This window comes from Morus notabilis, unplaced genomic scaffold (genome assembly GCF_000414095.1).
Source record: "Morus notabilis unplaced genomic scaffold, ASM41409v2 Scaffold67, whole genome shotgun sequence".
Taxonomy (NCBI): Eukaryota; Viridiplantae; Streptophyta; class Magnoliopsida; order Rosales; family Moraceae; genus Morus; species Morus notabilis.
Window position 1 is genome coordinate 167,561 of NW_010360010.1, and position 27,907 is coordinate 195,467.

The 27,907-nt window shown below is 35.0% G+C and overlaps 2 protein-coding genes across 2 annotated transcripts; both read right to left on the minus strand.

The window, feature by feature from the left end:
- Window positions 1-8,918: 8,918 nt before the first annotated feature.
- LOC21402833 (transcription factor bHLH62) lies at window positions 8,919-12,303 on the minus strand. The gene is made up of 8 exons (XM_024163980.1): window positions 11,181-12,303; window positions 10,737-10,961; window positions 10,566-10,631; window positions 10,398-10,466; window positions 10,230-10,301; window positions 9,912-10,145; window positions 9,513-9,591; window positions 8,919-9,408 (listed from the first exon to the last, which is right to left on the minus strand). The coding sequence occupies exons 1-8, from the start codon at window positions 11,997-11,999 to the stop codon at window positions 9,371-9,373; spliced, it is 1,602 nt and encodes a 533-aa protein (XP_024019748.1). The 5' UTR covers window positions 12,000-12,303; the 3' UTR covers window positions 8,919-9,370.
- A 1,491-nt stretch (window positions 12,304-13,794) lies between these two features.
- LOC112091129 lies at window positions 13,795-15,048 on the minus strand. The gene is made up of 4 exons (XM_024163986.1): window positions 14,746-15,048; window positions 14,393-14,624; window positions 14,213-14,297; window positions 13,795-13,990 (listed from the first exon to the last, which is right to left on the minus strand). The coding sequence occupies exons 1-4, from the start codon at window positions 15,046-15,048 to the stop codon at window positions 13,795-13,797; spliced, it is 816 nt and encodes a 271-aa protein (XP_024019754.1).
- Window positions 15,049-27,907: the final 12,859 nt, after the last annotated feature.

A 27,907-nucleotide genomic window follows, 5' to 3' on the forward strand; every position in this document is an offset into this window, starting at 1 on the left:
TCTAAAGAAATGCAAACACTGAGATTATCTAGAATTTCAACATCAAGCATCAATTTCACTCCACTCAAGAGTCTCAAAGTGTAAGTGTGCACAATCAATCTCAATCAACCAAATAAAATCCGGATAGACCTATGTGCCAAGGAGACTATGAGTGATATCTTAGGAAGAACAACCATAGGCCCATTTTTCCTGTCACTCTCCACTAATAAAGGTTCACTTGTCATTGAAGATCAAAAGGACTTTTGAGGGTTGTAATGTATGGCTAGGGTAAAAGGTGGATGAGATTAGAATTTTTAGGCTCAAATCACCCTAAGCATGTATCACAACTCATGGATCTCACATGATTTCCAAGAAAAGAAAAAAAATATTTTACCAACTCTTCATTTCATCATACATTCACTCTCAATCGAACCCAAAAAGAAATAAAAATCACAAAAATTTGAGAAATAAAGACCAGAGTTGTAACACCCTGAAGAATTAATTAAGAGTAATTAAGACAATTGAGATTATTAGTGTGCCTAATCTGGATTATTAATTGAGTTTAATTAATAAATGTTTCTGACACGTGTGAGTTTAAATAGTTCTAAGGTATTTAAATTATTCTCAGTAATTTATTTTAACCCAAAAGTGTGTATGGGCGCATTTCTGGAATGTTGTTTTAAAATATTGTACACATGTCCTTTTCTTTCCTTTTCCTTTTCTTTTCTTTTTCCTTTTTCCTTTCCTTTTTCCTTTTCCTTTCTTTTTCCCTTCCTTTCCCGTGCGTCTCTCTCTCTCACTCTCTCTCTCACTATCCCGTGCTCTCTCTCACTCTCTCTCTCTCATTTTTGTCCCAAATCAAACGGATCTTGAACCAAGGAAAGATTTAAAGAAGTTTTTAACGTCAAGAGAAGGATTCGAGGTAAGATTACTGAAAGAACCTCTCTTGAATCTCAAGTTTTTTAATTTCAAAACTTATTTTTGGTTCAAACCGGATTTTGATAGTTTTTGAGTAAAACTAGAGTAGAAATTGGAGATCTTGGGTTCTTTAGACTTGTTTTAGGACCTAGAACCCAGATCTAGTGGTTTTCCTTTGAAATATCTCGATTTGGGACTGGATTTGCAGGTTTTTGGACTGATTTCTACGAGCTTCTCTTGCGCAGCTGATTCCACCGGTTGACCGGTCCAGTCGACCGGATCACATGGAAACTGATCGACCTATGCGGTCGACCGGATTGCAGGCTGACTGGTCGACTGGTCCGGTCGACTGGTGTGCACACTACCGGTCGACTGGTAGTGTTGTAATGCTCTGTCACCGGTCGACTGGTTAACACGAGTTTGACCCTGTTTGGCCTGAAAATGCTGTTTTGACCCCTGTTTTTGGGGAGAACCCAAATTAGCTTCATTTGGAGACTTGGGATAGATGGATTAGCATTGTTAATCCTTGTTTTGAGATCAAAAACCCTTGGAATGATAAATTGAAACATGAAAATGGATTAGGGCACACTAATAGGAAATCTTGGTTGGAAATTGAGATTTGGATTGCTTTAGGAATGAGAATTAATCCTAAAGTGTTGTCTTACATAAGTGATCGCTGAGGATTCAGACTAAAGGGACTTGAGGAAGCAGAAGTCAGAAAAGGCGACGCTAGTCCCAGGTTTGATAGTGCGAGGTAGGATTTCTATCCCTCTTCCTTGTGAGCCTGTTTTCAAAATGATTTTGGCCTTGAAAATGTTTTAAAGAAAGGGATTGGCTTGTGAAAGAAAAATGCTTTGAAAACCATGGCTTGTTTAGTCATGGAACCTCATGGCTTGCCCAGTCATAGGGCCCACAGCTTGAGTAGTTCGTGGGGTCATAAAAACGATTTCAGAATGATTTCTTAAGCAAAGAGATCTTGTGAACTGGTAATAGAGTCTATTGCTGTAAGCCTAGATGGGATGCGGAGAGTGCATCCTCGGGGGCCTAACTCAAAACTCGGTCCGGGTAGGCGAGGCACTTGGTTAGGTAAGTAATTTGTACTAATTACTTACTGAAGCCTGTAATATGGAGATTTTACATTTATTTCCTTTGAGAAAAAGGATGTGAGGTTCCGGCTGTCTGTTGGAACTGAATGTCTATTTATTTTCGTACCCATTTATTTATTTACTTGCACTTTATCTATTTATTTATTTTACGTCTTTGTAAATAACATCCTACTGGGCTTTTCGCTCACGTTTTATGTTTTAAATATATTAAACCCCTCTCAGGAGATTCTAGGGGCGGTGCACAGTAGCTGGATATTTGCTACGGAACAGCTGAGTTGTGTTGCTGTTGGAATCAAGTGAGGATTGTGGTCATCTTCTTGGACAAATGTAAGGAATTTGAGAAATTCTGTAAACTTATGTAATATTTGGATTAATTAGACTGTGGTTGATGTCTGTTGTAATGATTATTTACATGAGCATGTATGTACGATACTATATGTCCTGTGGGGTGGAGCCCTGTGTGTCAGAGGCTCTGAAATTCTGTAATTTATTTATATTCTAATGCAGTTGAGTGAGGCTCATCTGGGAATTTGTTTTATTAACCCCTAATCGAGCTCCATGTCACCCACCCCGTTTGGGGGGCGTGACAAATTCATTTGTGATTACCTAGCTCATATTCATCTCTCGATTCTAATACTCACTAGGTTGTGTTCAACAAATCCCAACATGTGCAAGTGACTCTCTCAAGCCTAAATCCACATATCTAAATCTTCTAATCAATCTTTCAATTTATTAAAGCATTAAGCAAAGAAGAGCACAAATGTTTGGGCATGAAAAACATCAAATAGCATCAAATATTCATAGCATAATCGTAGCAAGGTTACATCAAGTCCCCTAGCATAAAAATCTAGCAACCCATCAATGTAAACTCAAGCATACTCAAGATTAAACAAATCTGAAAGTACATGATGAATCCGTAAAAATAGAGAAAATACTAGGTTTAAGAACAAGAGAAGGAAAGAGGAAGAAAAATAAAACTCAGTGTTATTCAGCTTCCAATCTCCAAGAGCTTCCTCTGATTCTCCAAAAACTAGGGTTTTTTTTTTCTCTCTGTCTGCTGCCCCCAAAAACTAGGGTTTTTCCTTTTGTCTCTATTGTCTCAAAACTCTCCACTGCTCTCCCCTTCCACTCGGCCCACCCAAATTCTATATGCCCAGAGAACCTCACGCCAGCGCCCTCAGAGCGCGCGACTGCACGCCTGAAGTTGGAGGAACGCGCCCAGTGCGCGCTTGAAGTTGGAGTAACGCGCCTAGTGCGCAGGCGCGCGCCTAAAGTCGCACGGGCGCACTGGGGCCAAGGCACGGGCGCGCACTGGCTTCCCTGATGTGGGCGCGCGCTGGCTTCCTTGATGTGGGCGCGCGGGCGCGCCTTTGCAACTGGCTCCTTTTGAAGTTTTTCTTCTAAGTGATCCAATTTTTCTTTGTTTACCTGAATCGCTCACAAACATATTAAAACAACCTAAAAACTTGAAGATATTGCAAATTATCTAATTTTAGGACATTAAATAAGTGAGTTAAAACTCACTTATCACCATTCGAGTGGGGCTTGTTTCTCTACCCTCAGCGGAAGAAAATTTTGGGGATTAAGCGCGCAGAGGAAGAAAAATTCTTGCGCGCTGAGAAGAGGGCTTCGACTGTTGCTTCTACTGTGATTTTTTCCTTTGGGTGACTTGGCATGGCCTTCTTTCTCTTCCCTCAGCGTATGAAATTTTTGGGGATTAAGCGGGCAGATTGAAATTTTATCTACCCTCAGTGCGCGAGAAGAGTTTAGTAAGTAGGGGGGAAACCATTTTCATTACCCGCTCAAAATTTTCAACAAATTCTAATATTTAATATATATATATATAACATAACTATTTTAAAACGCTATAAAATATATGCAACATAACATTTTTTTAGAAATGCTATAACTAAAAATTATTAAAACACTGTTCTGTTAGTGTGCCTATGTATATATATCATAGCCACTTAATTTGATTACCAAAATTATAGATCTCTAGTTCTTTTAGTTATGATCTTTTTACTTCTCCCCTTCACCATGAAATATTACCCTAATCTCGGTAAAAGCTAAATGTGATTCCTTTCTTTCTTTATAATCAATAATTTTAGAGGCTTTATTAGTCAACCAAATGCATTAGTGCTTTGCCTGATAAAATTAATTATTTAAAAAATGGGTTGAGATAAAAAAAAAGGGAGAAAGATTTTAGAAAAATTGTTGACGGAGAATTCTGGTTTGTACATTTAGGTTTGAATATGAAAAATATTTTATAAAAAAAGGCTTAAAAATTAAATTGATATCAGCGTGAAATTAAATAACAATACTTCTAAATTTGGCAAAGAATGCTTGACTTGTTTTTGCTTATTTTAATGATTTAAAATGGAGAAATTCTGGCCAAGGTTATTTCAATAATTTTCAATTCAAGATGTGAAAATCTTGTTATCAAATTTTCAACTAGCTAGTTATTAATTATAATATTTTCTTGGGAACTATAATAGAGGATTTTCATATGCAGTCATCACTGATGCAAAATTGTCTTTGAGTTTGTTTCAAAAAAAATAAAAAATAAAAACGAAAATAGTAGAAAATAAGCCAATATGAAAAGCTTAAAGAAATATATAGGCCAACTTTTAGTTATAGAAATTAATAGGCCATAATTTGTCAAGTTATGGTTCATAACTAAATAAGTTATGGACAAACTTGTCAAGTTATGGTTCATATCCAGACAAGTTATGGACAAAAACTGTGATTTATGGACAATAACTTGTTAAGTTATGGTTCACAACCAGACAAGTTATTGACGAAAACAGTAATTTGGCCTATTTATTAACTTATGTAAACTATTGGCTTATTAATTTTAATTCATCTGAAGTCTTGGCCTATTTCCCTCTTTCTCCTCTTTGAGTTAACAAAATCCTCTAAACATAATCCAAGTTGAATGATCACCTTCTTTATTTATCCACATATTGTTTTCTATTAGATTAACTAAGAAAATAATATTCTAAATTAATCAAGCTTATTTTTCTAGATCCAGGCTTTTAGGAAAGTCTATTTTGAACAGAGCTCGTGAAAAAGTGAAATCTATATAGTCGACTCTAATTAAGATGAGATTAAGATTTGTTGTGGTTGTTGTTGTTTAATCAAGCTTATTCTAGCGTATTCAATTTCTTTTTTTACAACAAATAGTTGCTAGATTTTTTTTTTTCCTACTATGGTTGAAATAAATAAATTGGTGGAATTTGAATGTTAAAAGTAATTCCAATTCTTACAAGGATAGAGCAACATAAGAATGACGTCTTTTTAGTCCTGTTTATTTGTCTACGAGTGATGAACGAGATTGGTTAATTGAATTATTTGCTTCAATGTCATTGTCCATATGATGCTGAAGATCCATGCAAGTACCTAACAACATTTTGGCATAAATTAAGGGTATTAAAAGAACACCCATATCTTATTCGTTGCTTTAGAATTATATTTTCTGGATTACATTATAAAGTGCTAAAATCTTTGCATTTGACCTTTAATCAAATACAAGATCTCCAAAAAATAGTATTATCCTGTTAGGTAGCCTACTTTCACATGTCATTTATATGATATATTATGTATATAAATATATATATATATATATATATAGCTGTTGATGAATTATTAGAAAAGAGGAGTTTTTCATTAATTCATGGGACATGCAACATGCAGCTCAAATTTTTACCACCGACCATTTTGATAGAACAGTTGTTTCTATCTTAACAAGGCGAAAAAAAAAAAATAAAGTGTAGCATCAAATTTGAAAACGTGTGAATTTCAATTCAAACTCTCCTTATAGATGACAAAGAAAAAAAGAAACACCAAATTCAATTCTTTGAGACTTTATAGTTAGAACACCTAGTAATAGAAATTGTTCTGATGTAAGTTTGTATCACAATTCCTCAACTTTCAAAAACTCTACAAAAGTATTTCAAAAAAAAAAAAAAAAACATCTACAAAACTAAAGTACTTTACACGTGTTCCAGCCAAAAAGTATTTTAGACATGGTATTACGAAAACTTTAGAAGTCAAATTTTTTTTTTTCTTTTTGCTGGGAAAAACAGAAGTACATTTTTTTTTTTTGCTAGAATGGGAAAAACAGAAGTACTTACTGTGATAAGAAGTTTTCTGTTATTTTTTTTTTTTAAGCTTTCTACGACATCATGATAGTCAACTAGTAGTGCATATTTTTTAACTTAATCATATTTTTTTTGAACTTAATTTTTTTTAACTTCATCATATTTAAATATATATGTGTGTCTAAAACCAATAGAAATTAAATAGATTACTGCCATCTTATTGGAGAGTTCTCATTTTTTCTTGTCTTGGTAAATTAAAAAGGAGTCTTATAGTAGATAATCTCACAGAGAGTATATGTTTCTGAATGTTAAATTTAAGTTAAAATCACACAAAACTTAAAAAAAAAAAAAGGCAAAATTAACAAAATTATATACATATTAGCAAAAAAAAAAAAAAAACAAAAAAAACAAAAAAGAGTTGTATAAGATTTAATGCTGCAAAATAAAGGCCTACTAAAAATTTTCCTAATTGATAACACAACAGAACAGGGCAATGTCTCCTGTCCACGTTGGGTAAAATGAGCTTGTAACTATACAGCACGTGCCAACTGAAATGACTGACTTCAAAGAGAGAAGTGAAATTCTCTCTTTCTCCCGCTGGCAGTGAGAGTTGTTCTGAACAACCTCAATCAATTCCTTTGCTTTCTTGGGGGCAACGTGGAGAGATTGATTTGGTATTTGGGCATGTCACGTTCTTTCCATAGAGCTCAGATGATGCAACATTTTCGTTAAATTTGAATGTGAGTTTGGTGCTTGAATTGAATTTGGCATAAGATTTATTTCTTATTGATGTAATTGAACTCTAACCCTGTTATACAACTTGCTGCCTTTAACAAGTAAGGACTGCCAGCCTATTTTCTGTTTAATTTTTTATTTTTCATTTTACATGTTCTCCACATTAACCCTTTTTTTTCTTTTTTTTTTTTTGGCGGAGTGGACATTAACTCAATTTTTTTTTATACTATAGTCTTTTTTTTTTCTTTTTCTTTTTTTCCCCTATTTCTTTCTTCCCTCCTTTTTTTTTCCTCTACAATACATTCTTTTTTTTTATTTCTCAAATTTGGCCCTAAAATTTTTTTTCCCTAATTGTCTTTTTATGATAAGACCTTTTATTAATATTACATTTTTTTTTACTGTTGTAATTGATTAAAATCACATTAAAGTAAAAAATATATAGAATAAGGGTCTTTTTCTAGTAAAATTTTCTTGGGCTTATTTATAACTGTTCGATCTAATAAGATCATATTAGATTAAAAAAGTACGCAAAATAGATAGTTTATGATACAAATTTAACTGTTGAAAATAGTTTTTTTAATATTTTATTTTTTCAATTTTTACCAGAGAGATCTTCATAAAATAAGTCTGAAAATATGGACCTACAGACAGTTTATTCTTGAGGTCCAACCGTAAAAATTGTAAATTCTTATAACTGGCTTCAGTTGCTCTTACATATTTATTAGATACATATTGAATGGACACATTCACTAGAAAATAAAATAATAAAAATAAAGATAAAGAGGGAATGGTGAAATATTTCCTTTTGATAGTGTTTGGAAATTGGATGTTGCTGACACCCTTTGATGGAAGCTTTCATTCTCTCTTTAAAAGCGCATCAATCTACATCTGAACTCCACAAACTTTATTCTTCCACTTATCCATTTTAGATTTTCTTTCCCATAAATCTTTCTCAACTGGTTGGCATTGTAAAAGCTATGAGATTCCTCAGCCAAGTCAGACCTTCACTGCTGCCAACCTGGGTCTTTGATGCTCTTCTCAAATTCTGAACAAAATTCCCATTTTCCAACTTGCAAAAAAATCAAAAAAAAAAAAAAAGAAGAAGGATTATGTGACATGGTATGAAAAAATATTCTAATTATAGAAACAGTTCTAGATAGTCAAGTCACCTTGCAATATTATCATACAAAAGTATTGATATTATTTACAAGAGAGTATTTTTTGAAAAATATTTTTGTCCTTTAAAGGAATTTTATTAATGGGTATGTCAATAATAAGAATTTTATTAAAAGGGTGTGATAAAAAAAAGAGAATCAATAGACGCAAATTTTAATGAAATTTAATGGTAATATAATAATTAAAATGTGTTATGCTTTTATTTAAAAAAAAAAATGTATTCTACTACTAGGGTAATTTTTTCATACATACGATAAAATTTTCCGAAAATAAAAAGAACCAAAAAGGGTGGGGGAAGTTTGCTGTGGTTTTCTTGCACAGTAAAATGACTTTGGATTCCAGCTGAAAAACATTAAACAAAAGAAGAAGGAAAAAAAAAAAAAAAAAAAAAAAGAAAAAAAAAAAAAAAAAATCTTCCCACTTTTTTCTTTATTATTTTATCCCTTTTCTTTTTGGTAGAACACAAATCATTCTTAATCATCAATTGGACTTAAGAGACCATTTGTCCCCACTTAACAGCTGGTTTCCGGTACACATCTGTTAAACCACAAGTTACGCGATTTAACGTAAGGTAATATCACTCTGGTTGTGGGCCCCCACTATCAACATTTTCCAGCTAAACTTGACAGCAACTTAAGAATGTCATTTTCATCATTTTCATTTAACTATTTATTAGCTTTGGTTGCTAAGAAAAGATCAAAGGAAAAATGAAAAAGAAAAAGAAAAAAAGACAAGGACATCGTACGACTATTGGAGCTCCAAAAGGTTGTTTGCAAATTGCAAACTGCTTTTATCTAATTTTCTTCCACTTTCCCGGCACACAATCAAAAGTGGAGAGTAATATCATTTCATGAACAAAAAAAAAAAAAAAAAAAGATTGCAACAATGAGATGGGACAGAGAGCAAGAAGAAGGAACTATAAACATTAAGGAGTCTCAATGAATCAGTAATAGTATTCAAATAGTAAGTTTCATACATAAAAGTTGGATCAAAAGATTTCATGCAAAAAAAATTGCTTCCTCTATCCAACTCTCCTAAACACCCTTTTTTCTTTCTCTTCTGACCATGTTACATCTTAAATGTGAGAGTTTCACAGAATCACTCTGGACCTTGTTTGCAAATTAGTTCTAAGATGTTTAGTGTCGAATTCTCAAAAGAATCCGCCAAAGAATTAAGTCGCCAATCGACTTTTTTTGAATAATGGACTAAAAATAAAAGAAGAGAAACTGTTCTTCTTTGTCCAAGCTAAAGAGATTCACTCAAACTGGAATTTGATCTGTATGTACAGAGACAGACACCTTTCTCGCTCCAGTGGAGGCCTCAAATGAAATCCAAGAGGTTAATGCAGAAGTATTATTATAGCTCAACTTTCATTTGAGGTGAAGCCATTGAGCCTGCAAATAACAAAACTGTGGATTAGACATCCAAATTCTGAAAATACCAGACAAACAGCTGGAACAATAGATTTCTATATATGTATATATAACTTTTTGTCTACCTTCGAAGTTTTGTTGCTGAATCTGACCAAAACCCATCTGAACTACACTTTGGAGATCATCCTCAAAGAAAGTAGGAACCTGGAAATCAAAAATTTTAACATTCTTGAGAATGTGAAATGGGAAATAATCATTTGGAGAATCATTGGAGTTCTATCCAATGCCTGACTCCTGAACATCGAGAACAAATACCCTACCGGTAGGACACAATGTTTTTAACCGTCAGATCTTATCAGATTATGAAAAGCATGATAATTTAACATAACTTGATGACGATCCAACAGTGAAGCCCTGTCCTAACGCTATCAAAGGATTCCTTTAATAACTAGAACACCAACCGAAACAAACCAAGTTTTCTCTCCTCTTTTTTTTTTTTTTTTTTTTTTTTTTTTCTGCATTACCTGTGGGTCAGATTCAGCAAATCCATCCATGGCAGGCAATTGAAGGCTAGGAGTTCTATGCAGTGCCTGGGCACTCAAAGGATTTACTGGGAATTGGGTCCCCGTAGCAGTAGAAATGGTGTTATGCAGTGGAGGCATTTGCTGGGGATGATGATACCCAAATGGGAATGCAGGCAAAGACGAAGAATCTAATAGATAAGGGGCATGTGGGAAAGATCCACGAGATTGAAAGATCTGAGAAATAAATGAGAAAAAAGTCAAGTCCCAAATTCTGAGGAATCCCACAAAGAAAGTTGTTGAAAAGACTGAAAAACTTACATCCTTAGACAGAAGAGCCTCCATGTTGAAATCCATCCTAGGATTGACAGTTGCCAACTTCATTGAAAGAAACTGAAAGAGAACACAAAAAATTAGCAAAAGAAAATTGTGCGACTTAAACCACAAGCAAAAGAATCATGTACCCTTTAAATGGTTCTAAAATTTCACCTCAACTTGGCGCTGCAATGACTGCACATAGTTTATGATCTCATCTAGCATAACTGCTTTACCAGTAACCTGAAACTCAAATCCAAAGAAAATTCAGAACCACTCTTGTGATCATAATATATCAACCATTTAAGCCCAAAATATCTTATTTTTTTCTTTTTTAATCACCTTGTTGCAGCCAGGGACAAGATCCTGTAAAAACTTCATCCTCTCACTGATTTTCTCTCTCCTAACCTGCAAAAATAACAACAAAGACGAGATTGCCATGTTAGTGGAAAGTGGACCAATGGAGCTAAATTTAGACTTAAAGAGAACCTCATTTAGTGAATCCGTCCGTACTCTCTCAGCAAGACTATGGCTATCAGTAGCTTGTCCCCTTCTAGCTCTGACATGGATGTAGTCCTTTGGAGGCTCTGGTGGCTTTGAATTCTCCTTTGTTTGCTTCTCATTCCCATCTCCGGATTCCGCCTTTGCCTTTCCACCATTTTCCTTCTCATTCCCTGAAGAAGAAGCTCCATCTTTCTTGCTCCTTTTTGCATCCGATTCGCTGGTCTCCCCCGCAACCTAAAACACGAAAAATGACACTCTTTAGCCCACCAACGAAAATTCTCAACACAATTCACTTAACTAGATCCTCTATCAAATTTTTGTTCTCCTGTCTAACCAAATGTATACATGCCACATCATCGAAACCCGAAACTACTAAAAACCAGTTAGTTTCATAATTTTATAACGAAATTGGACTAAGAGAATTTAAGTTGGAGAGTTTGATATATTGTTTACCTTGGCATCTTTAGGAGATGAAGGGGTGTTTGTTTCTTTGGCTTTTCCTCTAGAAATTGATTTCCTTTTCTTGGCATTACCATTCTCAGCCTTCCCACCAAACACTCCACTTGGTATGTGATCAGACACCGAGGATCCCTCCCTGGAGTCGGCGAATTCCCCGTTCTCCGGCGTCAAAGACCTCGAAATCTGATTGTCCTTCTTCTCTGAATTCGGGGTCGATCCGCTGACTCTACCTCCCGGACCACTGCTCAAACCTCTGGAGAACTTCCCCGGATCAACTCTGGCCATTGATCTGTACCCGAATTCGGCCTCATTCATCCCGAATTGGCCGTTTACAAGGGAGGAAAACTTCGCCGCCCGCTCCGCGAACCCGGGGTCGCCCGAAAGAGGCACCAGGCTCGGCGGGAAGTAACTCCCCGGGACGTTTAGCTTCGCCCGGATGTGGTGATCCGCTATGGAAAGACTGAGCTTCGGAGGGGAATTCAATGGCGTCCCATAACAAGAAGTGTTTGTGCTGTTATTGTTGTTGTTATAAGACTGCTGAGAAGGCGAAATCTCGCCGGAGTTGTTGTTGCTGCAAATGTTACCCAGTCTGCCTATCAGTTCTCTAATCATGGCACCGTCGCCGGCACCGGAGTTGGCGGCCGCCGGCGAGGAAACGATAGAGCTGAGGGCGGACTCAAATGGGTCGCAGGCTTGCTGGTGATCCAAAGAGGAATCGTCCCAGTTTTGGGGTTTGAAGAAGCAGTCTTGACTTGGGTCAGAAGAATTCAGCTCGTTTGATTCCATTTCCATGAACTTGAAAGCAGATTCCATTTCGTACTTTTTTTTCCCCTTGATTCTCCACTTATAATTGTAAAATTGAAACTCTTCAGTTATTTCCCAGTTTGAGACTTCTGAAAAAAGAATAAAAAAAAAAAAAGATAGTTTTCTGTGTTTGGTTTAGTGAGAATTAAGGAAAATGGAGAGCAGAAGACATGCAATGATGGGTTTTTCTGGAGGATGGAAAATGGTCCTTGAGATTCACTCAAAATGGCGTTTTATGAAAAGACGAGAGACGAAGAAGATCAAGAAGTGGAAGTGTGTGTTTGTGTGTGGAGAAAAGAAAAGAAAAATGAGAGAGAGATGGAAGGAAAGTGCAGAAGAAGCAAAAGAAAGATAAAGAAAAGGAAATGTCTGTTTGACCTTTATATAATAATAGTGATGAAAATTAAATCATTTTTGTTTAATAAATAATACCAAAAAAGTAGCAATTAGATTGAAAAATAACAGCAAAATAAAATAAGAATAAAAAACTTCGGCAAAACAACTCCGTAATAGACGGACGGGAGTTTTTTTTTTATTTTTTTTTTAGTTCTTTGAAAATATTTCACTAAAGTCTGTTTCTCTCAGCCACCAATTTTCCAAAGAACGAGAAATAGGAGAAAAGTTTAGGGAGAATGAGTGAAATAACGTATTTAGCATGATATTTAGCAAATTTTAACAAATTTTTTTAAAATAGTAGATTATAGTATAATTTAATATTTTAAATTTTAAATATTATTAAAAATATAAAAATATCTTTAAATCTCTTTTTTATTTTTCTCTTCTTCTCTCTATGGTCAAGTCCACTATTGCCGGTTCTGACTGGCGGCTGGCTCCTGTGACCGTCTTCGGTAGCCTGCTCTGGTGATAATCGTCTCCAACGATTGGTAAATATTGTATTTATTGATAAATATCATATTTACCATATTAATTTAAAAACACAGCGACCGATAAATACCATATTTACTGATAAATATGGTATTTATCATATTCATTTGAAAATTTAGCGATCGGTTCCGGTGACTGATAAATATCGTATTTACCAATAAATACCGTAATTACCAGTAAATATCATATTTACCATATTTATTTAAAAATTTAGTTACCGGATCTGACCGATGACTGCAAAATACCGTATTTACTAGATTCAAACTTATATTGTATTTACTAGTATATATAGTATTTAGTAAATTGTGAATTGAAGTATTTACTAGTATAATACAATATTTACTAGATTCAAACTAGAATTCAATAAAGTATTTACCGGTAAATATAGGGCCTGTTCTTTTGGCGTTTTTGAGTTATGTAACTTGAGTGTAGATTTTGAGTTGAGTTTGAGTTATAACTTGAGTTGTAGTTATAACTTGAGTTGTAGTTATAACTTGAGTTGTAGTTATAACTTGAGTTGTAGTTATAACTTGAGTTGTAGTTATAACTTGAGTTGTAGTTATAACTTGAGTTGTAGTTATAACTTGAGTTTGTGTTTGGTTGTGTAAACTTGAGTTATAATTTGAGATTAGAATTTACTTGAGTTTGTGTTTGTTTCAACTAATTCTTGAGTTGTGAATAGTATCCTGAAATTTTTTTTTCTTTCATTTAATTGATTTTATGTAATTTAATTTGAACAAATAAAACTGAATCATCTATAAGTAGTAATAAATTTAAAAACAACGTAGTCATTTTCGTCATTTAATAAATTAAAATACCATATAAAAAATTACTAGAAGATGAGTTTCCATTAAAAATGGTCTCGCAAATAGTCACAAATATATACATAATTAATATCACAATTCTCCATACACTATTATTAGCCCGTACGACGATTATGGTACACTGCCCACATTGTATGCGCTCTTGCATCCCTTAACGCATTCATCTCCAGTTCCGGTTCATTATTCAATGGTTGTCCTTCGTGGTTGTTATTGTCATTGATATCCTCTTCAACATTATATGGATCAATGTCAGCAACCGGAACGCCATCCTGTGAGTACTGATCTAATAGTCTATCTCCATTACGGCACATATGGATAAAATTATGAACTATAGCACATGCAACCGGAACCTTAACTTGCTTTTCAATGGGGAAACGGTTAATGGATTTCAAAATACGAAATCCGGCCTTCCACACACCAAATGTTCTTTCGATTACATTACGCAGGGAGGAGTGCGTGTAGTTGAACAATTCACGTTCACTGCGGAAGCCTCTACCCCGTCAATTCCTATACTCTTGCAAATGGTATGTTGTTCCCCGATATGGTGCCATGAAACATCCGTTGTTTGCGTAGCCTGAGTCGACGAGGTAGAATTTTCCTACATGTATTTAAGTAATCACAATCAACACTTATAATCTAGATGCAGTTTCTGAATTACGTGTAGATGTACATATAGGCGTTTTTCCCACTTACCTGGTGGCAGAATCGAAAATCGTTTCCGCGGGTGATCTAACGCGGACGCAAGTACTCTCGCATCATGTGCTGAACCCTCCCAGCCAGATAGCATGTACGTAAATCTCAAATCAAATGAGCAAACTGTAAGCACATTAAGCGAGAAATATCCCTTTCTATTTCTGTAAAGTTCGGCCGTTTCACGGGGAGACACACATGGAACGTGCATACCATCTAGTGCTCTAACACAATCCTTCAAATTAACAAACTTACATACGTTGTTATGCAATGATATAGTTAAACTCATTGTGAGATAAAAAATAACTAAAATTATGAAGTAGAGAAAAAAATTTATGTATAAGTTCGTAACTTACATCGAACCACGGTGAATACTTGTTCCCACCTGCAATTATGTGAGGATCGACGGCAGTAAAATCTGGATGCCGTATGAAGTCTACTTTTAATTGGAAAACCGCTTCAAGTACTTTTGTGAAATACTCTGATACCGTGGAGCCCAAGCACTGCTCATGGTCCTGCGCTTCCCTATTAGTTTGGTTTTGACACAGTATTGTAAGGAATATGAATAATTGCTCGTCAACATTAAGGTTGACTGTCAGTTGCAGTAATCCCCTTTCCTCAAGGATAGAAGATAGGCGTCTAAAAGCCTCACTACTCATGCGAACTTTATCATAAATCACTTATGGACTCCCATTAAGATAGTAGTCCACTCTAATCCTACCTCCCCAACCAGAAGTGTGCCTTCGGCGTGATGGTTCTCTATACACAAATCCGACGCATAACAAAGTGGCAGCCGCGACAACATGCCTGAAATAGTTATCATCACTATCGTCGTCTGATGCGTCAGAGTCCATTGGGCTGCCAGCCCTATGGTGAGCCGTAGCTGTCAAAGTTTCTAACCAATAACATGAAAGTTTAGGGGTTCAAGAAGTATGCAAAAATGAAGCATTTGATCATCACCTATTCAATTAATATTAGTCATCTACTAGATGTCGTCAATAATAAATACTCATTAAACAATAACAATAAAGATCCGTGGTTCGCAAATAAAGTACAACAAGGCCAACAATGTTTAAAAACATACTAAATACCCGTGGTCCTCAAATAACCCAAAATTGGACCAAATGTTAATATGCATCTAAAACTAACTCAAGTATCAATGTCTCAGAATCATAGAGTGCAAGGAATGAAATAAAAAAAAAAAAAACAAGAAAGAAGATCACATGATGGCAACCAATATGGAGGTCAGCCGCTATCTCTTCCATCTCGGCCGGAATATGGTGGAAAGTTTGGTGGCATGTATGGTTGAAAATTACTAGTGCTCGGTTGGAAGGTGTTGGTGTTCGGATGGAAGGGGTGTGAGAAATGTTGGTTCATTGGATGGCTAGACTGAAAGGGATACTGTGATCCAGGCGTAAAGGTTGGCGGTGGAGGCGGCACTTGCTGATTTGCATGTTGCTCCATGGTCTGTTGGATCCAAGCTAAGCGGTGATGCTCCTTCATTCGCAAAAACGGCCGATGCAGTGTAGCATGAGAATTCAAATAGTTGAACATGAAAAGATATTGATCCTGAGGTATGTCCAACTCTCCAAGTAAATCAATGCATTTGTCCTGGGATGTCTCCTTCTCAACTGACTGAGGGGTGGCGGAACTTTTACCACGCTTACGACCGTGGTCCTCAATAGATGATACAAGGCGATCCACTGCACGCTCCATGAAGTTTGGCACGCGTGTCTGACTATTTCTTACTGACCGTTTATTATTTAAACGGGACTGCGACGCAACATGTGGGGTTCGGCCACCAGCGCTTACACCATGCCTTATTTCTGTATATGAAGTATCCCTTGTATCATTGTAGCGTTGGGACCCGCCATCAATGTCAATTGGGCTACCTGGGATTGGCTCTGGGGGATATGGGGGAGTTATAGGGGTTTCATCTTGGCCGTACTCATTTACACCGGTTGCACGTGAATTCACAAATGCACAGAAATACAAATCATAATCTGGTAACGGCTTCCTTCTAGCCCTTTCGACCTCTAGATGGCTCTGCATATATAGTAATAATGACAATGCAAACAATATGGAAAATCCCCTTTCCTCAATGACAAAGTAAGACAGCAAGGCGTAAAACAATTAAAGAAAACAAACAATGAACTTACAGTGACAAATTGTTGCCAATATTGATCGGTGCACGTTGGTTTCTTCTCAATTGGATCCCAACCAAGGCCAGTAGCAGTCCGAAGTAGGAACTCTGCTTCGAACGTTTTTTTCAACCTAGCAGTTTTTTGTTTAACTTTATCCCAACCAAGTGGGATGCTGAAATGGTTACTTAGCTCCTTGCCCATTGCGTGAATTTCTCTCGGTTCAGAGTGGTACCGGCGGAGTTCAATAAATTGAACTCACCTAGACGTCTAAGCAGTTGCTCTTCAGCTTCTAGGCTCCAATTTACATCTCTATCTCTCCTTCTCACAGCCATCTAAGTATTGAACCCACCGATATGGCAGCAATACGTATGTACATAGCATACAAAGTTCATTTAATGAGCTCGGATGTTAGAAGGAGGCTCAAATTTATGTAATGGCGCTCATCGTCCTATTATGGAGCATTATCCTAGGCTAGGGCAATTAGGCTACCATGGTTTATGTTCAATTAATCTTAGTGGTAGGTTGGCAATACACTTTAAACCCGAAGCAAACGAACATTATGCCATGAGGTTATGCATAAACCGGCAACCAATATGCTACCAAAGTATTAGCTAACGTCGGCAGAATGCTCAAGCAAGGCATTCAAAGTGAATTAAATCAACCATACCAACTAAGACTAATGGGATCAACCGGCAACCAAATATTAATCAACCATCGAATATCACTCGACATAATGAACCAGGCCATTAAATACAATTACATCGTCATAGCCATGGTGAAATGCAATCTAGAAACTGAAAAAACCAGAAACAGTTTCTGGTTTTTTCCAGAAACTGCACAACAGTGGTTCCAAATAGACACATGAGCAATATAAAAACACTACAGGTATCAACATAAACTGCACAACGATTGATAATCAATAATCATATCAATACAAAGTACAAACTACAACAGAACATGCCCGTCATTCGTTTGGAGTCTTTTTTGCTTTTCGTGGTTTTTCATTAAAGTTTGATTCTATTGGGATCATCAATGTTTCATGTTCAGCAATGGTTTGTATAACTAAACAATTATGCTAAATAATGCTGGATTATTTGGAGGGAGGACATTGCTGTTTGTCTTTTTATTTATTTATTCATTTATTTGAAAAATGCTGAACAACATTACGTTACCTCCACTACCCATAATATTATAGTGCTCTAGTTTAGACAAGATGTGAGATTCTTTATCATTATTAAGCAACATAAACCCATGTTGAGAAGGTCTAAAACATGTGATGTAAAATCTAGATTGCACTAGTTTTTAGTGTACATATGTTTGAACTATTCATGAATAGAGACCAACGCCCCCTCTAATATATTGTGTGTGTGTGTATTGCGTTGATCCTTAAGATCCTCTTTCAAAAGGGTTAAAAGAAAGTTGCTTTGGAGTAATAGCTTCACTAAACTTATCTTGGTTTTTTCTGTTTTTTTGCTCAAGTTTGTTTGTGTTTGGTTCAGCAATGTTTTCTGTTGATTCAGAAAAGTTTCTTTTAAAAGACACTTCCTATCCCTCTTTCGATTCGTTTTGTTTCTGGTTTTGGTCCTCAAGTTTTGGTTATGTTTGGTTCATCCATGTTTTAAGTTGATTTAAAAAGGTTTCTTCCAAAAGACACTTCCTGTCCCTCTTCAAATGGTTCCCAAACTACAACAGAACAAAGTACAAACTCATACGACCAGATGCAAATGGGGGCAGGAGTCACCAGAAACAGTTTCTGGTTTTTTTTCCGGAAACTGATCAAAAAATGGTTCCCAAATACTAGTGAGCCGAGTGTCTAGAGACTGAAATCACCAAAAAAATCACCAGAAACCATATAATGTTTTTTCCAACAAACTACCAATAGCTTTTACCAAAATACTAGTTCTAAGAATGCAATTATAGAAACTGTTTCTATACTAGTGAGCCGATGAAGTCTGTTTATAGACCTGTGTCTAGTTCTGTTCTTTTTTTCCACAAACTGAACAAAATGGGGTTCCAAAATCTAGTGAGCCGAGTGTCTAGAGGTTGAGAAATCACCAAAAAAATCACCAGAAACCATGTGAATTCACCAAAATACTAGTTCTACGAATTGAGAAACTCTGAAATCACCAGAAACAGTTTCTGTTTTTTTTCCAGAAACTGAACAAACAAGGGTAAATATTAGTGCTCCGATGAAGTCTAGAGATTGAAATTACCAAAAAAATTCCAGAAATGGCAATGTTTGTTTTCAGAGAACATAATGAATTCACCAAAATAGTAGTGCTCGGAATGCAAACTAGAGACCGAAAAATCATCCGAAACTGAAATGAGTTTTTCCCATAAACTGAACATAAGTAGTTGAAAAATACTTACCGAATTGGAGCCTATGGAGGAGGAGATTGGGTTCCCTTGGAGATTCCCCAAACGCGAGGAAGGGTTAGCAAGTCTGAGGTACTGGCGACGACAGAGGTAGGGGAAGTAAGTTTGACGTCTCGGCTGGAGAGCTTTACGGCGCACACTGTTGCCTCTACATCGAAGTACGATGTTCACCCACCGAGGTCGCCGAACCAACGGAGTCCCCACAAATTTCCCCATTTTGAAGGGGAAACAAGAACGATGACAATGGTGGGGGAAGGGGGACACAAAAGATGCAGATGGGTACCGAAATGGTGGGCTAGGGTTGAAATATGAGATTAGGGGAAATAGTGATTCAATAATGCACAACTCTCAGAAATCAAATGGTATAACGTTGAAGGAGCAGATCGTGGCTGTTGGTTGAACGATAAGCGAGAAGAATTCCAGAGAATATCGCTTACAGGAGAACCACGTGAAACAACAGTGTAGGAAGAAGCAGATCTTAGAATCTGCACTGTAGAAGTGTAGAGAAGTAACTCGAATCGCAGGGGAGAGTGCAACTCAGAAATGGGTTGGTAACTCAAATTAATTTTTGAGTTCGAATTCAAGTTCTCAAACACCGAACGTGAACTTGGGCCAATTTCAGCACTCAAGTGGGCCTTCCTTGAGTAAGTTGGGGCAAACGAACAGGGCCATAATATTTATTGCTTGATTCAAAATCCAAAATCAAAAAATAAAATCATAAACTCAAATTTTACCGAAAACTCTGCCAATAACCAAATCACAACAAAATAAGAACAAAAATCATCAAAAAACAAACTCAAATCCAAACAAATTCAAACAAAAATCACCAAAATATTGCAAAATCACGTAACTTAGATCCACCAAAACCAAAACCATAGAACTTAGATCTGAAAAATTACAAAAATCACCAAAAAAGGAAAAAACCAGATTTTTGCAAAGAAGCTGGGTAGACAGCGTCAGAGAGATCACCGGTTTGACGAACAAGATCCGTGCACGATTTGAAATTTGTGAGTCGTGAGACTTCGTCGATGGCTGGGAGCTCTGTTGAAGAAGGAGATCGGAACTACTCACGACTACATCAGAAAGGATTGAGCAAAGTGACGAAGATGAACAGTCGATCGACGAGGAGAAAGGCCGACATTGCGACCTTGAACGGCGAAGCGAAATAACAAAGCTCACCCATCGAAGTTCTATGCATGATGGCGGTTGATCTCCAAGCTTCGGTGATGATGGTGGTGGATCTCTGAGCTTCGGCAACGATGGCGGTGTATCTCTGTGAACGGGGAAGCGGAATCACGAAGCTTACCCATCAGAGATCTATGTATGATGGTGGTTGACCTCTAAGCTTCAGTGACATTGGCGGTGACTCTCTGATCTTCGACGAAGATGGCAGCGGTCGTTGTTGGGAATGGTGTCTAAGAAACATGAGATGTAATAGGATATTTATTATTAATTGAATAAAAGAGTTTATTCATTATTTTATGTGATATATTAATAAATATTTTATGAATATCAATAACATGATTATTTATGTGACCTTAAATATTGCATATAAGTGTTATATGCGTGAGGATAATATTTAAGAAAAATAATCAAAACGCTATTCGTAATGAATTTAATTAAAATTCAGAATCTTTAATTAAAACATTACTAATACATGTCATTTCCATTTAGAATGGAACAATATTATCCACACGTTTAATATGGTGAGATATTAAGTGAGTGTATTACACATAATGAGATTATATGGAATAGGGACACATACACGATATGAATTTCTGATAATTTCTGTTAAGTATAGAAATTCTAATTGAGTCTACCGATGGTCTGTTGGTTTCCAAAACGATTTCGTATGCGGAAGTGTGTATTTAGCGGATGGTGCATAACAAAAATTTTCAGAAAACTTTGAGATACTCTATAGATTACATTAATTTATGCACAAATAAATTAATTAAATTAATGTATATATCTAGCAACTGATTAGGTCGATAACTTGAGTTATTTGACCACAAACGTTCCTTGTTCTAATCTAGTTTAGAACACTCAAATCTTTCTCATAAATTCATTGAATCTACGAAGACGTGTGTGTGGGCACACCTTAAACAAAACAGGATTAGCAAATAAACACTCAAGGTTGTTGGTTTTCGAAACGATTTCGGATGTGGAAGTGTGTAATTAGCGGATCGTGTATAACAAAAATTTTCATAAAACTTTGAGATACTCTGTAGATTACATTAATTTATGTATGAATAAATTAATCAAATTATTTATATACCTAGTGTACGATTAGATCGACAACTTGAGTTCTTTGACTCCAAACGTTCTTTGCTCCAAGCAAGTTTAGAACACCCGAATCTTCCTCATCAATTCCTATAATCTATGAAGACATGTGTGGGGGCATACCTAAAGTAAAATAGGATTAGAAAATAAACAATCATATTTTCCACGAACACCAACACATGCACAACGTGAAATTTGGGAGAAAAATTTTCCTTTCCCCACTCTATAGAACCGAGAACTACTGCTTGGAGAAAGCAAAAATTGTGTTCTCTAATTTTCTACAACCTCCTTTTTATATAGGTAGTAGTCAGACTCCCAGAAGAAGTCTAATCTTTATCTCTAAGATAAAGCTTGATAATTTATCTCCCACTTCTAATTTGATTTTTGAAACAAAATCCACTATCCCTCATCCATATATTGGTTGGCCACCACTGGGGAATCCCTCCCTGTGGTAGGCGCATACTGCAGGTAAAGAATAGGACAAAATTCTGCATTTATCCTGAAGTCTAATTTTGACTCAAATTTAAATTCTAATTAAGTCAAACTTAAATCAATTTTAATTTCAAATTGGACAACTTATCAAATGTAACATTTCGGTGAAATTAATTGAGATTAATTAATTTAATCCAATTATTAGTGTTAATTAATATGAGATTAGTGGAAGATTTTCAGTTATGATTATTACATAAAGGACTTTTCTCCTTTAAAATATTTATTTTTTTTTAAATTTACATTTCAGTTCCTCGATCAGTTTGAGGTATCGGTAATTAATTTTTCAGAATAGAAATGGTGGGCCACCTCATAATTTAGTTAGATTGGACTTTAAAGTCTAATCATCAAATTTGCATAGAAAGCCCAAGCTCATTTTTCCTTTTTCATTTTTCTTTTTCTTTCTTTTCTCCTTTTCCTTTCCTTTCCTAATATTTATTTTCCCCTTTCCCTCTCTTTCTTGTTCTTTTCTCTCTCCCTACCGAACTCTCTCTCTCTCTATCCTTCTTCCAAGATTTTTGTTTTCAATTTCAAAATTCAATAACTCACTCATTCTTAATCGGAATTGAGTGATTCTTGTTTCTATGAGTTCATAATGAAGAGGAGAATGAGATGACACCCATATTGAATATAAAGATTTATCATGCTCGGTAGCTCACCGAAGCTCCGTGCCTTCCACGCCCTGAGCCACCATTTCTAGGGGTGGTGGTCGATTCCATCCGCTTCAAAACATTAAGGATGACGTTGAGATGCAAAACCCTATAGAAATTTGAGGAAGGAGCTTCTATTTTTGAGGTAGGGTTTTCTCCCCCTTTTCCTCTTTGATTTAGATTCAAATATCTCTCTCTTGTTTATGTTTGAATTGGAGATTAATGAAAGGATATTGATGAATAACCCTTGAGAGCATGGAATTGTTGGGAATGGTGTCCTAGAAGCATGATATATAATAGGATATTTATTATTTATTTAATAAAAGAGTTTATTCATCATTTTATGTGTATATATTTGTGAATATTTTATGAATATTAAATGAAAATTCCGTGATTATTTATGTGACCTTAAACATTGTCTATAAGTGTTGTATGTGAGAGGATAATGTTTAAGGATAATAATCAAAAAGTGATGTTCGTAATAAATTTAATTAAAGTTTAGAATCTTTAATTAGAACATTAGTAATACATATCATTCCCATTTAGAATGGAATGGTGTTATTCACACTGTTAATAGGGTGAGATATTGAATGAGTGTATGACGCATAATGATATTATGTGGAACAAAGACACAGACACAATATGAATTTCTAATAATTTCCGTTAAGTATAGAAATTTTAATTGAGTCTACCGATGGTCATATATAGAATGATCTTAATCATGAGTTCTTTACAAACTCCTATTTATGGATTTGTGTCTTTTAATTTACTCGATACAGATTCTGAGACCCTGAATCCTATTCCTTGTATTTTGGAGACATAATGAAGTACGTAGCCGGGAATATTAGTATAGGAGATGGAATCCATTCCTTCTTGAGAAAGAAGTAGATAAATAATTCTCTTAAGTGTTGATTCGGTACTTAGATTAGTAAGAGTGCTCTAGTTCATGAGTATGTTTTATGAATCACTATCTATTAGAGAATCAATGGTACTCAAGGATGAAGATATAATTAGAGAGGTCAATAGATTCTACCTAGCTCTAATTATGGATTATTTATGGATGATTGATCTATATGGAGTGACTATATCAAATGGACACTTCACAATTTAGAAGTAATTTATATCTATAATTTCGAGAGTGCAATTCCAAGTTTATAGTGGAGTAACTATTGGAATTAATAAAATTAATTAATTAATTAATTAAAGTATTTAATTAATTATTAATTTTATTAGAGCTCGAGATTATAGGTCCATTAGTCCATGCGTCGTCCTAGTAATTCAAGACACAAAGGGCAAAAATGGGAATTTTTAAATTATAGAATTCAAAAATTAAACACTCAAAAATAATTAATTGAGAATTAATTATTATTTAAATAATGAGATTATTTAAATTTGAATTTGAACATATCTAGATTTATCCATTTAAACTTGTTTGATAAGTTGTTTAATTTAGAATTTAAATTAGTTTAAGTTTGACTTAAATGGAATTTAAATTTGAGTCAAAATTGGACTGCAGGATAAAGGATGATTTTTTCTTCCTTCCTTATCTATATTATGCGCCACACAATGATAAAATCCTCTATAGGAGGCCGGCCATAATGGATTAAATAGAAGAGGAGATTTTATTCTAAATTCAAATAGGAGGTAATGAACAAGATTTATCTTGGAGATAAATATTGGATTCCTTCTAGGAGTTTGACTTCTACTCTATAAATAAGAGAATAGTAGAAAATTGTGAGACACACTTTTTGACATATTTTTTAGTGTGGCTGAAATTCTCTTAGTGTGGGAAGGAAAAATTTTTCTCTAAAAATTCCACATCGTGCATGCGTTGGTGTTTGTGGAAATTTGAGTGTTTATTCTAATCCGTTTTATCTCAGGTGTGCTGATAACTCTAGGAATTAGAGTTATTTTAGGCATTTCTGGGCTTATAGTTGGCTCAGCCAAAGGTTTAGTTGTTAGTTTTCTGCTTTATTTGCTCAACTTTTGGTTCATGTGGTGCACTCTACTGAGATTCATTTGTGTGCGGTTTCTGTGATAATTTTGAAGAAAATTGCTAACGTGTGTCCAAAAGGGTGTCATTTCTGATTTGCAGGTTTTGTGAGGATAAATACTGCAGCATTTGCTACAGCAAAAATGTGACAACGTGCATTTAGTGGATGACGTCAGTGCATAACTTTGCACGAGAATTAGGACAAAGAGGGCATAAGACAGATTTGGTGCTCAGTCAGTTGGACCCAACCTCTGAGTAGGTGCCACCTCAGCGTCCTTGGTTGCCCTAAAGAGATATGCACTTGGAAACTCAAGAACAAGAGGGGCGCCGTAGGAAGCAAATAAGAAAGCAAGAGGAGAAAATAAAAAGGAGAGCACCCGAGTGAAAGAAACAAGTAGAAAGAGTAAAATGAAAACCAGAGAGAAAGAAAAAAAAGAAAAACAAGTACGGAGGAGACGAATTTGGAGATGGAAATCTCAAGGAGTGAAGCCACGGGAGGAAACCACCAAGCTCCATCTATTCTTTACTGTTCTCCTCATTTTGGTTTATCTTTCCTCTTCCTCTATATTCAAATCATGATTGTTCATTTTGTTGAAATTAACATAACAAGTATGAGCTAAATTAACTTGGCTGGGATGATAAAATAGCAAGATCTATAATTAACGTTGTGTATGCTCACTTTTGCTATACAATGTTGATCTAATTTGTTCAATATAATCTTTATCATTCATTTTTGTTACTAACTAGCCATCTTAAACAGAATATTGTGAGTTCAATTTGCTGGAAAGTTGATTGAAATTAGACAAATATTGAACAATGTGTTGTTTAGCTAATTTCACAAAGAAATCTAGTTGATTTGTGAGTAGTATAGGAATATACACTTGTCTCACATAGCCCAATTGAAACCTATGCTTAACTTAACCTCTTTGTTTAGATTTCTTGTAGGAATATGTGGAAATGTTAGTAAAGAGGTGAAATCATAAGTAAGTCAGGAGATTCTTGTGTAAAATTTGTATTTTTAGGTTAACTGATACCATTGCTGTAGCAAAAATTGTAGCATAAATAGCCCAGGTTGCAGTGAAGGGGAAATTGAGTCCCAGTTCGTCACATAGATTGATTTTCTTCATTGATAACTGAGTGTGCATTTATTTACTTGTGTTTACTGCAATTCTTTTAGTCTTTGTAGTTGAATCAAACCATTAAATTTGTTTACATTGCATCTTTTGGATCTTATTAGGAAAAATATTGATAACTTTCTCCGTGGGAACGATACTCTACTCACACTTTGTTACTTGTTCGGCATGTACACTTGTGAGCATAAAAATCACGCAACATGTGCCCACACACACGTCTTTGTGGATTCTAAGAATTGACGTGAAAGACATAGGTTTTCTAAACACAAGGCTTTGGAGCAAGGATTGTTCATGGTCAAAGAACTCACGTTATCATCCTAATCGGCTGCTAGGTATAATTCCTAATTGAGTTCTTATTAAATAAATTAATGTGATTAATTTATTCGTGCATAAATTAATATAATCTATAGTGTATCTCAAAGGTTTTATGAAAATTTTTGTTATACATGATCCGCTACCCTCACACTTCTGCATCCGAATTCGATTCGGAAACCAATAGGAATTCCTCTTGAATTGGTTGAATTTCTTAAATTTAGAGGATGGAGTTCTAGAATTTAATTTTCTTGACTGTTTGAGGTTTTGAACTTTATTTAAGGTGAAATATGGTGGATTACATGTGGGTTTTAGTTTTCTAACCATGATTTGTTGTTGGTTTCCGAATCGAATTCAGATGCGGAAGCGTGGGGGTTGCGGATCGTGTATAACAAAAATTTTCATAAAACATTTGAGATACTCTATAAATTATATTAATTTATGCATGAATAAATTAATCACATTAATTTATATATTAAGAACTAAATTAGAAAAAATACCTGGCGGCCGATTAGGATGATAACTTGAGTTCTTTAACCTCGAACAATCCTTGTTCCAAAGCTTTGTGTTTAGAAAACCAATGTCTTCCACGTCAATTCCTAGAATCTACGAAGACGAGTGTGTGGGCACACCCGAGACAAAACGGGTTAGAATAAACACTCGAATTTTCACAAACACCAACGCATGCACGATGTGAAATTTTTGGGAGAAAATTTTTTTCTTCTCACTATACTAGAGAATTTCGGCCACCATCCAAATAATAGGGCTAAAAATTGTTCAAAAATTGTTTCAAAAATTGTGTCACACAATTTTCTATCATTCTCTTATTTATAGAGTAGAAGTCAAACTTTTAGAAGGAATCCAATCTTTATCTTCAAGATAAAGCTTGTCAATTATCTCATATTTAAATTTGGAACAAAATCTCCTCTTCTCTTTTATCCATTATGGCCGGCCATAGATAAGGGATTTTATCCTTGTGTAGGCGCCAACATCAGATAGGGAAGGAAGAGAAAATTATCATTTATCCTGTAGTCCAATTTTGATTCAAATTCAAATTCGAATTTAAGTCAAACTTAAATTAATTTGAATTCTAAATTAGACAACTTATCAAATAAGTTTAAATGGATAAATCTAGAGGTGTTCAAATTGAAATTTAAATAATCTCATTATTTAAATAATAGTTAATCCTTAATCAATTATTTTTGAGTGTTTAATTTTTAGAATTCTATAATTCTAAAATTCCCATTTTGCCCTTTGTGTTTGGTAGAATTACAAGAACGACGCGGGGACTAATGGACCTATAATCCCGAGCTCCAATAAAATAAATAATTAATTAAACACTTTAATTAATTAATTAATTCTATTAATTCCAATAGTTACTCCACTATAAACTTGGAATTGCACTCTCGAAATTATAGACATAAATTACTTCTAAACAGTGAAGTGTCCATTTGATATAGTCACTACATTTAGATCAATCCTCCATAAATAAATCATAATTAGAGCTAGGAAGAATCCGTTAACCTCTCTAATTATATCTTTATCCTTGAGTACCATTGATTCTGTAATGGACAGTGATTCATAAAACACATTCATGAATCAGAGCTCCTACTGGTCCAAGTACCGAATCAACCCTCAAGAGAATTATTTATCTACTTCTATCTCAAGAAGGAATGGATTCCATCTCGTATAATAACATTCCCGGCTACCTACTTCATCATGTCTCCAAAATACAAGGAATAAGATTCAGGATCTCAGAATCCGTACCGAGTAAATCAAAAGACACAAATCCATAAATAGGAGCTGTTAAGAACTCAGGATTAAGATTATTCTATATATGACCATCAATAGACTCAATTAGAATTTCTATACTTAACAGAAATTATTAGAAATCATATTGTGTATGTGTCATTGTTCCACATAATCTCATTATGTGAAATACACTCATTCAATATCTCACCATATTAACAGTGTGAATAACACCATTCCATTCTAAATGAGAATGACATATATTAATAATATTTTAATTAAAGATTCTGAACTTTAATTAAATTCATTATGAACACCTTTTTTTTATTATTATCCTTAAACATTATCCTCATGCATATAACACTTATATACAACGTTTAAGGTCACATAAA